We start from the raw sequence: 18608 nt of genomic DNA on the forward strand, positions 1-18608 counted from the left end.
TTTGGAGATAGAAGCACCCCATTGTTTAGGCCTGATGAGCCTTGGGGCTGTGATCTGCCTCTGGGGCATCTGTATCTGCCTCTTTGTGGCCTGTCTGACACTGGAAAGGACCAATTCTTTGTAGGCCAGTTCCTACTAAATCTGGAAGGCTGTACCTGTAAGAAATCCTTTACTGTTTGCATAAATTTAGCTTTGTCTTCCATTTTCTTCAACACCTCTTCTGCTTTAACACCAAACAAGGTATCATGTTCTAAGGGAGCATCTAATAGTTTTGCTTTAACACGATCGGGCAGATTCTGTTCTTTTCACCAAGCCTGCCTCCTAATGACAGAACCTGTAACTGCAGCCCTGCAGGAGGCCTCTAGAGAGTCAAAACCACATTGCAAAGTATGCTTTCCCACTTGTTCAGCTGCATGCAATAAATCCTGCATTTCTTTTGTTTTCTGCACATTCTGAATTTGCCAACATTTTCTGTTTAAGCAGTGACATAAGATATTGTTGATATTTAAGCATAAGAAACTGACAATTTAAAGCTCTTACAGCCAAGGTAGCAGAAGTAAAAATCTTTTTCCCCCATCTGTCCAGGGCCCTTGAATCCCTATCAGAGGGGATAGGTTTTTTTGCAGTGGAAGCCTTGACCCCCTTGGGACCCTGAGAAATAGTTTCTGGGTCAGCAGCAGGGTTTTTGTAAAGAAATGTATGTGAATCAGGAACCCTGTAGTATCTATCTGGCTTAACAGGAGCAGGTGGTAAAGAGTCAGGAGACAGACCAGACTCTGAAAATACATCATCTACAATGTTTAAAAGAGGAGGAATAGCAAGGGGCCTGTGCTGAAGTAATAAAAGAAAGTCTCTGAGCCTTTATTTGGATTCAGAGTAATCTTGGCTCTCCCAGTGGAAATGCTCCCTCATAGTATGCAGGGTCTCCCCAAAAGAATAATCCTCAGGAGGACAGGCTGAAGGGATAGATTCTTCTGCATCAGAATCCTCAAAGGGAGGAAGGGAATATTCCTGTTCAGAAGAGGAATCAGAGGAAATAGAAACCTGATCTGAAGATTCATATTCTATCTCTTGCCTAGGCCTCTTAGCAGGAGGGGGGTGGAAACCCCTGATCAAAGTAATTAGGTCTTCTGCCATTTTAAGCATATGTTTTTTAGGTATGGAGGCCTGTCCAGGAGAATGCTGTACTTGTTTCTTTGTCTTTAGAGCTGCTTTAGTCTTTGCCTTAAGTTGGTTTTACATATAACTGTGTAGGTATGAAAACACCCTCAGAAGCCGATGCCTGCTCAGCAGCTCCGGACCCATCTGAGGGAATAGTTTCCGAGTGTCCAATACCTTGAGTTTCCAGCGGCCTAGTTGGCTCCACGTGGGAGTCGGAAGCGGACTGTGGCTCTGCGGTAGCGGGCATCAGGGGCTGCAAAAGCGCCTCACTGAGAACTGGTGACAGGCCTAACAGAAGCCTCATTGTCGGTTTTGGACCTCGGATGCCTGTCCTTTTCTTTTTCTTTGAGCTTTTTAAAAACTCCGGTAGTCGGCTGTTTTGACGGCATTATATAATTGAATCTTCTGCCAAAGTAATGAAATGCAAAATCGTACCGACGCTTAACAGTGCATTGGTTAAATGTAGCACAAAACCGACAACTAGCAACGTCGTGGTCAGAGCCTAGGCAAGGAATACAGTAAGAATGAAAATCCTTATGAGGTATTTGCTTCCCACAAGAAATACAATTATTTACTTTTTCTGACATCGGTCTGGAGCAAGAAAAAAAGTTTCCCCAACGGGGTACTTAGCTTTAATGAAGACTTCGGATCTGAAATTTGAATTTGAAAATCTCAGGAGTCGGCCAACCGGCACTTGCAAACTGCTTTTGCTTCAGGAACCGCGCTGCAAGAAAGACTGAAGAAAATGGAGTCGGCTGCATCTTTTATATCCCTGGCGCACTGACGTCAGGGAGGAGGCAACAGCAACCGACGCCGGACCTAGATTTTGGAACTCGGGCTGACTGCGGGTAGCCTTCCAGCAGGATAACCCAATTGTAATGACTGCAACAGTGAAACACAATGAACATCTTAAAATAACCATCTTTAAATATGAAAAAAAAACACAGAAACTTACTAAAATATCAGCGTATTAAAACATTAACTGCCAAGAACATATGATCTAATTGAATTAATTAAATTGGATTGTTGTACTAATCCGGATTTGTTTTCAGTCATGACCCTGTCCATGGAAAATGGCACATAAATAAAAATAGCACTAGAAAGCATAGTTTGCATCTTGATGGCTGGGATTAGAGGAAATAATTAGCAAAAAGAACTCTGGCCAATTTAGCTGCCCTGTTCACAGAAATAAAAGCAGGTGATTTGCAAGAAGGATGATCTGAATTAACAGACAATATATGTCTGTCTGATACAAAGGAACCAACTGTTGAACAAAGTCAGGAAGACAGTATTATATACGGATTTCAACAATGCCTTTGACTACATTAATCATAATGCTGAGAATTAGTTAGGGTTTTGTTAGGAATTTGCATGGGGGTCTGGCTGGAGAGATGATAAAATCAGCAAGCAAAAGAGAGTAGTGTTGCTAGAACTGAATATATCCTCACGTCTTTGTGAGTATCTTCATGAGGTGGACCCTGTTTTTACAAAATCTCACAAAGACGACACTGATCTATAGAGTGTATTTTATATAGCATATATCATAGACAGAAACCGATTAAAAAATAAAAAGACAGTTGGGTGCACAAGTCCCAGGATAAAAAAAAAGTGTCCAATCCTGGTAGTCACACTGGTGACAGGACTGGAAAGAATGACAGAGCAGAATTCTCAAGACATAGAAACATTCCTATAATGGGGTTAGGCCAAACTCAGGGGGAAGACCACCCCCTTATTGCAGAAGGAAGTAATAGTCCTCAAAAAACATAAAACCTGACAGGCCAAAAAAAGAGACATAAAAATAAGACTGGACTGTTGGAGGATAAGAAAGAACTTATGTATTGTTACTATAATGCAAGAAGCCCAGAATTTCCAGATAGAAGATATTTGAAAAGATTAAGAGAGAAATTAGAGGAAAGAAAAATACTCGTAGAAGAAAAACTGTCAAAAGCTTCGAATGCAAAATTGTGTTCATTAATACAAGAGATTCATGAAAAACATTAACGAGACCAAGAAACATTGGGCCATTTAGAAAAAGAAGCAACCGAGGAACTGCAAAAATATAAACAACAAAACCTAGTGATATTTGAAAGGTATAGAAAGGAAACATGGACATGGGAAAGAATGAGAGATCTGATATGGTATAATATTTATGCAAAGAAGAAAGCCAAACTAGTTAATACAAAAAACAGCTCCAAAGATATTTGAAGATAAATACAAACAAATGTAACAAAATACAGAAAGTTTCACAGTAGAAAAATTAAGAAAACAAAAGGAAAAAAGAGCAGAAGACTAGTAAAGCAGAAGTTAAACAAATAAAAGCTGAACTTGTGGAATACCTACAAAGTGAAGGATTTACTGTAGAAAGTCTAACACAGGTTATGTCACAGCATAATGGAAGAATAAGTCCCAAAAGTAAAGAGAAACAGGTGGCACGGGAAACATCTGAAGAAGAAATATGGACATGAGAAAGAAAAAGATTTTAATACGGTGCAATATTTATGCAAAGGAGAAAGGAAAACTGATCAATACAAAAAGTAGCATCAAAGATATTTGAAGAGAAAACAGGCAAAGGTATCTGGAAATGGAACATTTTACAATACAATAAAACAAACGGGAAAAGTAGAAAAGACGATTAGTAATGCTGAAGTTAAAGAAAGAGAAACTGAAGTTAGGGATTACCTGCAACGTGAAGGATTTAGTGTAGAAAATCCAACAATGGTAACCTCACAGCACAATGGAATGGTGAGTCCCCAAATTAAGGAGAAATGGGTGGATCAGGAGCATCTGAGCAATTGCCACATGAAGATACTCTGGAGTCTTCAGTAGGAAACAAGCACAAAAGTTCAGTTGGAGTTGCACATCAAGGGAAGGAACAGGAAATTGTGACAACTCTGACACAGTCAGTGTTGTAGAGTGTTAGGCCAGTGAGTTCCCATATGAAAACGGATGATGCAGTATGCAGCTGAAGAGAATATGTCACAGGAAGATGTTCTTTTACTTTCTGTAAAATGCCTGCAGGAAACGGAGAATAAAGAATGTGCCCTTAGTTTAGAAGAAAAAGTTCTAAGGGAAGACTTGCTTGATTTAATTGAGATGGACAGACACATTAAGGTCAATGAAAGAAATAGATTACAGAAAGTCAATAAGACTCAAAATGCTGGAAGTTTAATAAAACAGATGAACACAATAATCAAGACTATTGCAGGAAATTCATGTAATACAACAGAAGTAAACACATTACTGTGCAGTAAAATTAATAACAGATAAAGCCTACCACAAAAATACATCGCAATAAGGGAAAGGAAGGGAAGAAATCAAATGCCATCATGGAAGTGTCGAATAGAGAAAGCTGTACAGCAATTAAGACAAGAAGTGTCACTGTGAGAAGAGTATAGGATAGGGTACAGGTCAACAAAATACTTAAAAAGACAGACATGATAAAAGCAACACAGAGTATTAGATCAGACTAGAATCTGAGCTATTGTACACTATTGCAAATAAGAAACTAAAGATATCAGCACAGGCAGAAAAACTTAGAAGATATGCAGATAAATACATAGGAAAAGTAAAAAATAAACAATTTATCGATGATCCCAAAAAGTTTTATAGAGAATTCAGAAACAAAGTAAAAGGAATAGAAACACAAAAAGAAAAGAAATAGACCCATTTTAGAGAAATATTTATGAAGACCCCGTGGAACATAACAAAGATGCTGTATAAATAGAAGTAAAACAAATAGTAGGAGTATACTGAAAGGCATGACAATGTGGCAAGACAGTTACACTGGGGATTGAGCAACTATTACAATACTGAAGTAGCTGAGAAGCACTGGAAACATGAGACACAAAGCATTATAGACAATGATGAAGTTTATACCACATGGGATTACCCATTACCAACAGCTCAAAAAAAATGTGAGAAAACTGTAGTCAATGAAAAGAAGACAAAAGAAGCATTGATCATTGAAATGGCTACACCCAGTGATTATAATGGGTTATGTATAGAGAGACACAAAAATCACAAAACACCAGGAATTGTAGGCAGAAATGAGGGCACTGTGGAAGAAACATACCCAGACCGTTCAAACAGTAGTCGGAACAATGGCTCCCACAAAAAAAAATTTACAGTCTTATTACATATGCTACCTATACATGCAACTCCACACAAATTGTAGGAGTCAATTCTGAGCACATTACAGGTGCTGTGAAGAGTACTTTTAGCTAACATCAAAGATTGAAACAATACTAATTTCACAAACTTTAATCATACTTTGACTTAGGAATGCAGTCCATTCCCATCATGGTATCAGAAATCCAAAAGACTCAGAGAAATTAAAGCAAGACTTTGTAAGCCATAGTTGTTTAACAGCTCAGATACAGAAATGGTGAAACTGCACATAAAATTGCATGAAGTTAGGATCTGCTCTGTCACACCTAGTTGATCTGAAGAAAGGAACCAGTGTTTGTATTACATTTCTTTTTTCTTTACTCTTATGTCATCTCACTTCTTCCTAATGCTGCATTAGCAAGTACGCCAGCAATCTAAAATTGTGCAAAATAAATAAACAGAGATCTCAGAATTATGAGATGATCCAGTTACATTTACATCAATTACTTCACTGTTCAGACTGTAAATACTTTTCTATGACTAGAGGCAACATAATACATGAATATAGATGTACTACAAATCACTGAAGAGGTCAGGAACATTGTATTCACACAGACCTGGGAATACAAAAAGATCATATCATTCCCTGATCACAAAGATAAATATGACACAATATAAAAAGAAAGATGGATTCAAAGTCACTTTATCTTTTATTAAAATGCATCACTTCTGAACATCCTTCAGTGCTAATTCCTCTATTACAAGTCTTGGTCAGACTATTACTACATTTACAGCTTGGATTTCTTACTGAAAATCTGGAACATAAAAGAGTTGCACAGGGAAAAATTATTGGAATGCAAAGTAAAAAGTGTTTCCACCATTTATAAATATTAGATATGAAGACATGAAAGTATCAAAAGACTTTGGAGGGCCCACTGCACATAGCAAAGGAGCTCTGTGGCTACCACCCAAATGAATAGCAGCTAGAGTACTGGAGAAGCCAAATGCAGAGTGGAAGAATTATAGGCCAAGTCTACTTACTTCTGTCCCTGGGAGAAAATATAAGGGTTGCATGTCCAGGGATGTATACGTGGAGCAGAATGTAAGAATCAGGAAATCTGCAGCTGTCTGTTTTAAGCAGAGGCACAAAGCCTTAACAATTGAAACTACTGCTTCTACACACTGAGAATTTCATTCTTTTCAAGAATCACCTTACTATCTCCAGCCATCTGTAGAGTACTGTTAAGTGACTTTGAGATGGCAAAGTTTGTATTCAAAGAATGCCGAGTAGGTTAGATATTTTTAACAGACAATTGAGGTGCAGGTTTAAGACTAATTTCAGTCTTAAGGAAATACTGAAAAGAAGAAGAGTAGTACTATCAACTGGACAATAGCCAAAATGGTGACACACAAGTGCGGAAGGTGCTCCCAATGTACATTTATGGCCAATTGTAAGAGTTTTGAAATCCCGAGTATACCTTCTAGTCTGAAGACTTTGATATATAATAGCTGCTATTCAAAAGGTGTGGTGCATCTCGCTTATTGTAAATATTGCTGGACATATTACGTTGGTAAAACCGAACGAACTTTGAGACAACGTGTGTATGAACATAATTATGACATCAACAAAAAGAGAGAAACTAATGTCCTGTATAGGCATAGTATGGTGTGTACACAAGCAGATTTTAAGTTTTGGGTCCTGGAAAAGGTGGTTCCCAGTGATAGAGGTGGGGACTGGGAGAACATGTTAGAATACAGGGAGATGATATGGCAGTTAAGATTAGTTGCCTGTACCCCACCTGGAATGAATGACCATATTTCACTTCTCCCTCTTCTAAAAATGAAGGTTTCTAAGCCCAGAAGGGCTAAAAACTAAAGATCAATACAGTCGCCTCACAGCAAGATGTTGTCCCGTTCAATTCTCAGCTAGAGCGTCTTCTGTGAGGAGACATGTGTGAATGGGTGTACCTTCGTTGAAGGTTGTGCGTTAGGGCTGGCAACTCAGCACGTAAAAATCCACTGCCGATCATTAACAGACCGGAGTACCGCTGTGGCGACCCCTAACCGGGAAAAGCCGAAAGACACAACAACAACACTTGTAGACATGTATAACTATATCTATTACCTTATTAAAATCCTGTCAACCTTTGTAAGGTTGTTTTCAATATGTTCTATGGGATGTTTCCCTGTTTGTTTTATTTTTATGAGCAGTCCTATGTGTTGAATAAGAGTTTTTATATGTATACATATATTTTTAGGAAATTTTCAAGCTATTTACTCTATATACTGATAATAATAGTATTAAAACTGATTTATGCAGTGAGCACTGTTTTATAACTACAATATAATTAATAATACAGCTGTCCTTTTAAATGTTAGTTATTTGCATAATTAATTATTTAATTGATGTTTTAACCAATGGGGAATGAAGTATGTAATATAAAAATGGTGCAGTGAAGGGTTCAATTTATTCTGATGAAGTCTTCTTTAAGAAGATGAAAGTGCTTAATTTGTTGTTTTAATATTAGAACTGTTCGTATGCTGGAATCTGTTTGTTCAACTTTGGTTTTTTATATGCTGGAGGAATTAAACTTTAACGTTTCCTTCATGTGAGCCTTGTTTTTTTGCTGATACCATCGTGCAACCATTTGTTGAGGAGGGACAGTCTTTATTGGAGCTCTGTGTGACTGCTTTGTGATTTCTTTGTAATCAATATCTAAACTAAACAAAAGAAGAATAAACTACTATAACACTACAATTTTATAGGGGGCCTAGAGATTTCAATTGGTGTTTTTAGCCTCCTACATACTAAACATACTAATTCCCAGATTAAGCTACATCAGAATAAAATAAATACTTGGTTTTGCTTGACAATCAAGTGTTCTTTCTATTTCTGAAGTAGTGTAATCTCAGGGTAAGCATTCATAGAAAGAGGTGGTGAAAGACATAGTACCCACCAAGTGCCGTTAGAAATGGGAGATTGCCCTACAAAATCAACTAAAATATCTGGGGAGAGAGGAACTTGGAAAAAAATCCAGTGCAAGTCATCAATCTGGGTAAAATTCATTTTAACTGCACAGCCTGGATGCCAGTAAGGAAAAAATCTGCTGGAGAAAGTAAGAGTAAATCAATTAGAAAAAGAGAAGGAAATAAATCTTGCCTGGGAAGAATCTTGCAACTGTTCAGCAAAAAACAGTTCAAGTTTCAGCTCTGATACAAAAGATGGCATCCAGTAATTTCAGGTAAAAATAAATCAAATGCACTCAGAGGTGTTTCAAAAAAGTGAAACACTAAAAGGAAACTATAAAGTCAAATAGCAAAAGGCTAGAGAAAGTACAAGCAACTTTAACTAGCTATTCAGATAAACTGATGAAGGAAAAATGAAAAAAGATAGCTGAGCATGAGGCTTCTCATTAAGAGCTATTTCAAAAAAACTGTGGAGTTAGAAAACAGAGCATGCAGAGAAAAGCTGTGATTTCCTGCTGTTCCAGGGAAACTGGAAGAAACAAACTGTATTTATTTTATGAAAGTACAGACAAGCAACAACAGGATTCTTAACTGAGAGGGCAAATCATGAGTATACTCCACATCTGGCCATGAGAAATCAACTAAGACCTACATTAGTAATGTTGCAATCGTACCAGCAGAAAGAGCTGCTTGTGACAAAATTGTGGCAGAAGGATTTATAAAAAGATTTGGCATGTCACTCTTCCAGCAGTTTGTGAAGGCATCTATTTTGAACAGCTCAGTGTCAGAAATGTGGTGTTTCCAGTCGAACAATAAAAGCAGCATCCTAAAGGATAAGCTCTAGTTGGGGCAGTAAAAACCATGGGTCATCATCCTTCTTCACAAACACATAGTCTCTTTTAGTAAGAAGCCAAAGAAATTGGATTTCAAAGAAGTTAATAAAGGTCTTCATTAGTTTGTCTTTTCAAATAAAGGGTCCTGAGTGTGAGTTAACAACAGGATATGTATCATTAGCTCTGTATGAATCAGAGACAAGGAGCCTTACTCTTCCTGGACTCCCATGCCAAACAGGGTACAGATGAGAAGACAGCTCAAGGTAGCACTGAATGGAATAATGACTACATTCGCTGCATATCTCACTTTCAGGAAAAGTAAAAGCTGAATGTTAGCTGGATGATGACGGGACCACTGTGTGAGGGAGGTGCATGATGAAACTAAAAGAGTTTTCACCCTTAAACTAGTGGTTTCAAATGCTTTAAATGTCTTCAGAGAAAGAAATTAAATAAAACAGAATATTTTCACAGATAAATTCAAGATGTTCTGTCACCTTTTAAGTAAAAGCCCAGAATCAGAATATGTAGATTAATGTCCATTTTTTTTTTGCCAAGAAAAGTTTGCTACAAAATATCAACCCAGTTCAAGGATGCAGCCCTGTATAAAAAAGGACATTAAAGCAGATCAAAATGAAGCACAATGCAAGGAGACAGACACATTTTGAAAGAAAAGACAAAAAAAGAGACCATCAGTTAAGGGGGTTGAAGAACATATGCCAAGCTTTACTTTACAGGCAGCAAACACTTTAAAAATGTGATGGGGGTGAGGGGTAGTATATCACATGACAGCATTCCATTGCACAATGGGAAAATAGCTTAGTAGAGTACAATATAAGTAAGACACATGCAGTTACTATAAAATACATGTTGTACTTTTTGCTCTTCCCTGTCAGGCTGTGCTCTGTCATCATTCCTAGGAAAGAATCATAAAAATGTTTCACTCCTTAAGCATAATGATGGCACTAAGGTCATTAGCATAACTTTGATAACAAAGGGATCTTGGGTGTGTGAGCTTCCAGTGGAGGGAATGCAGAAATGTCACAGTGCGGGGGCCAGACAAGTATGGTTGTAGCAGGTTATCACAGGGTACTCCATTGTCTCTAGTGTTTTTCCTACTATGCAACAGGGTTTTCATTTTTTTTTTCTTACGTTTGCACTGACATGCTGCTCAGCATTCTATGCTGAGAAATAAATCAACATGAAAGAGGAGTTACTGCACTGACAAAATGTACATCAAATACAACCCATATGTTACACTGTTGGAACCACCTTGTGAGGAGATCGTATACTGTCGATCCTGGAGGGGCATCTGCATGCATGCAGCTACACCTACCCAGTGAAGGAAACTGACATATAATGTTCTTATCCCACTGTGCTACCATTTTTATGAATTGTGCAAGTTTTTGGTATGCGCATCTAATGTGCACCAGCTCTCCTCCATGATGCACGGCATTTACAAATACTGACTAAAGATGCTCAACTGTTCAGTATATGTGTAAGCAGGCTTAAGAATAAGTGATTGTGTTGTAAAATAACCCATGATCATTAAAAAGGTTAATGACTGCTCAGAGGCAAAGACAGTTTCAGTAAAGATAATAAAACTTAATGTTTCCATTGTTGTTTGGCTGCAGCAAATTAATTCGTGCTGGGCAGATCCATTAATGACAAATAAATAAACACACAACGAAAATACATTTATGAAATCAGTGCAATGAAGTCTTACCATGAGTATCAGACTGCTTTATCTACCTACTTATCTAGCTAGCTATCTCCTACATATTTTAGTACAAGATTTTTTCAGTGGGTTGTACTGTTGTACTGTCTCTGGTATAGCACTCTATCCAGGATTCTGAAATAAACAAAAATACAACTGCGGTGTCTCTCCCTCTCTCTCTCTCACTGACACACACACACACACACACACACACACACACACACACAGACAAAAAAAAAAATCACAATGGAACTAACCTTGCTCCAAGTGTTTCACTGCTGATGCTTTCTTTAATGGTGAAGAACTCAGCAATCTGTAAATGAAGGACTCCACCTGCAGCCGTGACAGTACAGAAGTATAGGAATGCAAAGCTAGAGTCTGATGCAGTTGGTCTGTTTTCATTTCAAAAATATGTTGAAGGTCCTCCAAAGCAGATTTGCTCATCTCAACTGTTTGGAATCGGTGGTATCCTGTAACTTTTGCCTGATCTGCACATACACCCTTCAGCAAAGAACAATAAAAGTTCCAAACATGAAATGTTTGCTGCCAACCTTCAGTGCATTTTTTTAAGAAATCTTTACCATCTGTCTCACATAATTTTGCAGAATATTATCTAGCTTTTACTAAAGATAAGACTGGCTGAGTACATCATGCTAGAACTGTGAGAAAACACTACAGAATCCTTCATGATACGTACCAACGTGCAACAGCTGTGTTACCCCTTTGTCATTTAGAAAATAAACTGTTAATTTTCAGGCACTACAAGCTGCCTTAGTGAATACGGATTGGCTTATGAAAGATAACATAAACCAATGAACATACATACAACTGACATAAAGAGATTTACAAATACTGTCCTAACACTGATTTAGAATAATGCATAGCAATTACACAGCATAACATTTAGTAGTAATGGGTAAAGTTTGGGACAAAAATATGGGGCATGCATGCAGAAAAACAATGGATTTGTCTTGTGTGATAGTTAACTACTATAGCAAAATATTAACAGGAAAAACAAAGCTGAAATCCATCACAGAAAGACATACAAATATTTATACAACAGCAGCAGAACCTACTGCATAAAACTGCACAATTTTCACTGGTTTCATGTATGTATAAATAGAGGATCTCACAACGGAGACAACTTAGTTATAAATCAAGGCTCTCACAATGGAAATAACTTGATAAATTCTTTATCAAAAAATCTTTATCCTGAAGTCAATCACTGGTGACGTTAGCCAAGGGCCTTCATTGCTACGATGAAAGAAGAATAGGTTAAACAGGATTTCAAGCACTTCTGAAGCATTATTTTTTTTAAATTTTGCTGTGGTACAAAAAAGTGGTTGGCTTTAGTGCTTGTACAGAGTTCTGAAGGTTTATTTCCTGTTTTGTCTATAGTTGTTACACTTGGCATGGTATTTGTGGGAGATGAGGGAATTCTGCTAGGATATATTTACATTACTGAGCCTATCCAGTGCAGATGATTAAGGCTAGGAGGTATTAATGAGCTGCTTTATTAAGTCCAGTGTTTACTTCCCTCAGCTTCCATTTGCCGGCTGTGCGAGTCTGAGCAGGTCAGTTGAACAGAAAATATGCCCAGGTTACAGCTGAAAAAAGGCCTGTGTGGATCAGTGCTCTTTCCAGCTATCAAATAAAAATAAATACATTTCTGTAATACTCTTGTTCCCAATGGAGTTGTCTCTGAATTTGGTTGGTTCAACTGGCAAAATGAAAATTTGTTTCATACTGAACCCGTCACTGCTCTTCCAATTAATAAGGTGTCTTCGGCCCAAGTATCAATTGTATTAATTGTATTTCAACTACATACAATTTGCCCACAAACTTTTGTACAATTGTTAATTGCTCACTCTTGACTGACACTGTTAAATAGTACAAGCTACTGCTCAATTAAAAGTCAACCTCCTTAAATTTAACATCTACTTTTAAAATAAAAATGTGTTTTTGTGATGCTTGCTACCAGTATTTGTATGCAAATCACAGAACAGCCTTCCACTTGTCCTGAGACAGACCCAAAGTACATTGGTGCACAACCATGATCTAAAAAAGTACCCCAGGAAACGATGGACTTGCATTTGTAGAGTTACTCAAGTAACTCTGTGAATTTGTCTTGAACTATATTTTAATCACATGAAAGCAATTCTCATCCATTACACAGTCAAACTTGTAAATGCATACTATACCGAACTGCTTTTCTGTCTCACTATTAACATTATTAAAGGACAACCGGATTCTATTATTAAATACTTAATCTCTTGTCTTTTTTTCTCCTTATTTACAGTGTCTGCTATGAATAAGCAACAATACAGCATTTAAAACATTTTAAATTGACAGCTTCTCTCCACTAGAACAGTACTTTACTGTACTGTAGTGGTTTCACTTTCAAAAAACTTTTCTCCCACCCTGGAAAAGCTTGCTGCAGTTTCCAATTCATTGATGTCATCAAGGCCAATGAATACAGGTAGTTTTCTGGCCAATTCCCTCCCCAAACAGATTTCACCACAACATTCCTAAAAACCCACCCATGCTGTGAGGTCACAGCTCTACCCATACAGAAAGTAACGGCTAGAACAACGAAACAGTACATGAGTCAAGTCTCCTGCTTTAAGTTGTCAGTCACAGTAGGTAACAGTTCAAATTACCCTTAGCACTTTGACAGCTAATGAAGTTAGGCGTGAAGGTGGATGGGTGATAAGTCGAAGTAGTACAATTCAGGCTTCACAAAAGACTGCAATTTAGCCATTCTAAAAAGAAGCAGCAGTAAAAAGTACTCTGAAAGTCTGTTTTGAGGCATTTGCACTGTTTGTGTTTTATGTAGTCATTGAACATCATGAAATGTTACTTAAAACTAACTGAAAGACATCAGTGTATGCATGTAAAATCAATGCAGTGACAGGAGCTTTAGGAAGAAAGAGGCCTGAGTGATGTATTTTTTTATACAGATAAGCACTTGATTGTGGGATACCTAGAGGCAGACTAAACAATCAGGATCACTTCAAGATACTAGATCCCATGTGATCAGACTCAGAAACTCCATATAAACATATTTAAGAACCTCTAAATAGTTCCAAAGTAGTGTTAAAATGTAGGAAACGCCAAACCATGATGAAATAAACATGATTTTTGAGTCTGTGGGTGTGGTTTTCCTTTAATTTAGCTATCCTCATCTTCTTAGCATGTGCAATAAGATCTTTCTTATACATGCACATCCGTAAAGAAAATATGAAGTTCATACATTTGGGCTATTTACAAGGTCTAATAAATTCACATTCTCTTGCATCACATGTAAACATGCATTATGAAAATGTGCAATGGCCATTTGGCCATCCCCACTCAAGAAAAATAAGTAAATAAGTAAAGAAAGAAATAAATACTGGTTATAGCCATTCAACAACAAATATAATTTAATATTATATATGGAGGATGAGTAAGTTAAGATAAGCCCCTCTGCTATCACCTCAAATACAAACCAGGGACCCACCTTTATTAAATATACCACAAAGTAAAAATTGATAAACAGTCATAAAGTACCAGCATTACTTCAACAGATGCAGCACCTAAACTGAACTGAAAGAATGCGGTTTTGCAAGCCCAAGCACACACTAAACATTCATATCAGATGAGAAGCAAGCAAAAAGAAACAGGAAAAAAAAAACATAACATGCTCTACAAATGGCAAGAACACCTGAAATGCATATAGTTTTAACGGCAATGTTACCTGCACAGTACCAGACGTATTAGTAAATTACAGAAGAATCGAGTTCTAAAACGCAAAACTATTACAAAGTGACAAAGAATAGTAGGCCAGGCTTCATAAAAGTTAAGAATGCACATAATGTTGTTTGATCTACAAGATTAAGATCCACCAAAGAGTAGATAATGTAGCACAAACTGCATAAATTATAAATCAAATCAGTGCTTGTTATTGGTAGCATTAGGAACTCACCATTACATGTACAGGCTGTGATGACTTGCACTCATATACAGACTATGTAGGTGTAATGTTACATAAGTAGCTCATGCACCTCCTGCCTACTCTCCTTGTGTTTGAAATGCAACCCCCCTCATTCGCCTCCTCCACTAACTGAAAGTCCAACATCACATCTGTAACAAGAGAACACTTCCAACACTGACGCCATCCTGGTATTATAAGATAATGCTAATATCTACTGTAGTTCCTCCTTTAATTATGACAGATCCCATTCCCCACTCCTGAAAATACTGTTTGATAGATCTCCCCAACCTCAACTTACCTCAGGTAGTAATGTAACACAGTGCTCATATCTGATGTAACCCCCACCAACCTCTCTGTCAATACTGTAAGCTAATGCTTATGATGAAGAAAGGATTCCTCCTTTCTCCCTTCTTAACACTGAAAAGTAACGCCAGAGTAGAAGTAGTTCAGCAGATAGCAAACTCACCTTTGGTGCAGAAGGTTGTGGGTTTAGTTACACACCAGGTAGATGGATTGCTTACATGGCAGTGCTGTGTAAGGGGGGCACTGTACTCCTGAGTGTGTCGTCCTTCAGATGATGTGTTAAATCAAGACTCCATCTGTCTGAGTGGTGTTAGCTCAGGTAGATGTAAAACATCCCACAAAACTTATTGAAAAGAGTACAGGGGAATTTAAAACACTATTGACATATACATTTACCCCCACACACACCATTTTAGCCATAACCATCTTTTAACATTATTTATCAATACAATTCCTCCTGTTTACACAACAGAAGCTATTTCATTGTTCATATATTCCATACAAACCTATTTTTACATCAATTTTTCTACTTCCGTTTTAGTATTTTCGTAATAACCATATATTATTCCTTTTAATTTTTTTAAACAAATCCATTTTACATTCATCATAACATCTTTGCCTCTTCTACTTTTCTACATTCTAAAAAAATTCATTATTTCTTCCATATTCTAATTACACATACTATCACTTTTTTGCTTATATTTCATATTTTCTTAAAAAGGCAATTTTTAATCATAAGTCTCTGTAAGAAATCTTGAATCTGTAAATATACATCAATTTTAATTTTCTTTCTTTAATGTTTTTCTAATAGTTTCAACTTCATCTTCCTAATTATTAATACAATAAAAAAAAAACAATCATACCTATTTCCACAATTTCTTCCCATGTAGTATCCCATCTCTTAATTAAATCATAACATTTTTTTCTTCATTTAAATTTCATTTATTATTTTTTAAAAATATCTTAACTTTTTGATAAAAAAATGTACATATTTTCTATTCTGAATCTTTTCAATAATCCAGCATATATTTAGATGATAAATATACAATAGGATTTTTTAACCTATCCTGCCTTCTTCTTCCTTATAATACATTTCTCTCAACTGAATTTAACCTTGAACCCTATATAAAAGAAAAGAAAATAACTCAACAAAACCTCCAACTCTGTAGGAAAACATATATCCCTAATATATCCCGTCTAATATACACACATGAATCAAATACACTTTCTCCTTAAAAATCGAATCTGATTTTTTTTCTATTTATCCATCCTGTTTTATTTCTATTAACATTTTCCTTCCAATTTTCTTTACATTTTTCTTCTTTTTTATATTTAATACCTCATAATTTTATCTCTAGTTTAGAAATCTTAATTGACAAATTTTTCACAGCCTTTCCAAAACCATTAGAATTTTTTTATTTACATTTTAAACCTACTTTTTAAATATACATTCCTATAGTCCACATTGCTTCCGTAACCAAATTTTTGCTATTCATTATAACATTATCATCTGGATAAGTAAAACACAGGAATTTCTGTAATATGTTCCACAATTTAAAAATCCTTCTTTAACAGATCTTTCTGCCTTGCTTATTATTGCATTCATATATAAAATAATAAATAAGGATGTCCATTAAGCAGCATAATACCGCTAACATAAATTTCTTGACTAAACAAACCATTTATTGTTGTCGTGTTAGATTAGTTATTATACATTCACTTAATAAATTTATCATGAAACCCATATTCTTTGAGAACCTCAAACATCTTAAAATTGCATAGCCTATCATATGCTTTTTCTATGTCACAATCAATCATTTTTGTTCTTAACCATAATTCTTATAATTTCCTTAACTAACAAATCTTTACTATTTCTTTCCACACTTCCATATATAATGTCTACCTGTAAAACAGTAATGTCCTTACTTATTCTAACCTGTGTTATTTTCATAAAAAATATAAATCTACATTGTTTAAAGTTATGTCTCCAATTTTAGCAACTTTTTTACCTTTTTTGTACATTAACCTAGCCAATTCTATGCAAATACTTTTATCACTAATACCCTTACATGGCTATAACGTATACATCTTTAATAATATATTTTTCTTATCTATATCCATTTTTTATAAAACTCATAGGGACTGGCACACTATATTTTAAATACTTTTTAATATCCTATCTTATTATATCTCTATTTTAACCAACTCTTCATTCTCATCCTTTTTTATATGATCAATGTACTTAAAAGCTTTCTGCCTCACTTTTACTTTCTTGCAGTTTCTTTTAAAATATACTTCTACATAATCATTATTTCCTAAAAAGACATTTTATTTTCTCTCTTCATTTTCCTAAAAAAAGAAACATCATCTACTTTCTCATATAAGCAGCAAATCTTTGATGTTCTATTAATTTCTGTATTTTTATTAAATTCTCCTTGTATATTTCATTTTCACTTACTTTTCTCTCACCTTTGCTCAGTTGACTTTTATATTCCTTAACTAGTTCTTGATGTTTCTTTTTCTTTTTTTCCCAAAAGTATTTTTCTAAACTCAACTTATTTCTATTTTACTTTGAACTGTATCGACCATTTTCTATATTCTTACAAAAATTAATCACAGAATAATTATCCTTCCATAATTTTTCCATACATAATTTATAAATCCATTTCTTGGAAAATATCTCTTAAAATTTTCAGACCTTTCTCTTCTTTAATGTAGTCTTTATTTGTTGCTTTAATTTCAGTGTACCAATGGTCTGAAGATATACATCTTTTGTCATTTTATTATTTTCTTTTAAATTACCAGAATAAATACAATCTATCTCTATTTTTAGATGTCCTCTTCTGCAAGTATAATTTCTATTTTTAATAAATGCCCATATGTCATAATTTGTCTCATTACTTTAACATCTCTCCCTATATTACCATTTTCTTTTCTCAAATTACAATTTAACTCCCCTACAATACTTACATTTATTTTATCACAACAAATTTTATGTTTCCAAAATAATTCTACTTGAGTATATGCATATATACACAAAACAGGGTCCCTATTAGTTGATCGAGCTTTCAGAAACTCGAACTCTACATGGTTGAGACCATATGATCAACTTTTTCAAAACTCAAATCTTTTGAATGGAGATCGTGGTACAGCGAGGATCAGGAAATTCACTCGTTTCCTCACTGTAATACAATATCTGAGTTGGTATAAATAATTTGCAGGGGGGGTTGGGGGTTCTGGAACGCTTGCCCCCTTGCAAAAACATAAAAAAGGTAGACTTTTGTGTTTTTTGATGCTCAAAATTTTGGAAACTTGATATAACATTTTTTTTCTTCCTTTTCTTAACTCTGTAACTGACAGTGGATATAAAAAAAGTGTACACAGCCCTATTAAAATGCCAGTTTTTTGTGATATAAAAAAAATGAGACCACAATAAATAATTTCAAAACTTTTCTGACCTTTAATGTGACCTATAGCCTGTACAATTCAATTAAAAAACAAACAAATCTGTTAGGGGGAAAATATTAAAAAATAAAAAATGTACAATAAG

At 35.6% G+C, this 18608-nt stretch overlaps 1 protein-coding gene across 2 annotated transcripts in view; it reads right to left on the reverse strand.

Moving 5' to 3' along the window:
• EPG5 (ectopic P-granules autophagy protein 5 homolog) overlaps positions 1-18608 on the reverse strand; it is a 2535958-nt gene that overhangs the window by 2434431 nt on the left and 82919 nt on the right. For both annotated transcript variants that reach the window (XM_044078183.1, XR_006365599.1), the window contains exon 3: positions 11040-11283. In XM_044078183.1, the coding sequence (XP_043934118.1) occupies positions 11040-11283 (244 nt within the window). The remainder of the gene's footprint in view (positions 1-11039; positions 11284-18608) is intronic.

Source organism: Protopterus annectens, chromosome 1.part1, assembly GCF_019279795.1.
Source record: "Protopterus annectens isolate FY-2018-M chromosome 1.part1, PAN1.0, whole genome shotgun sequence".
NCBI classification, from domain to species: domain Eukaryota; kingdom Metazoa; phylum Chordata; order Ceratodontiformes; family Protopteridae; genus Protopterus; species Protopterus annectens.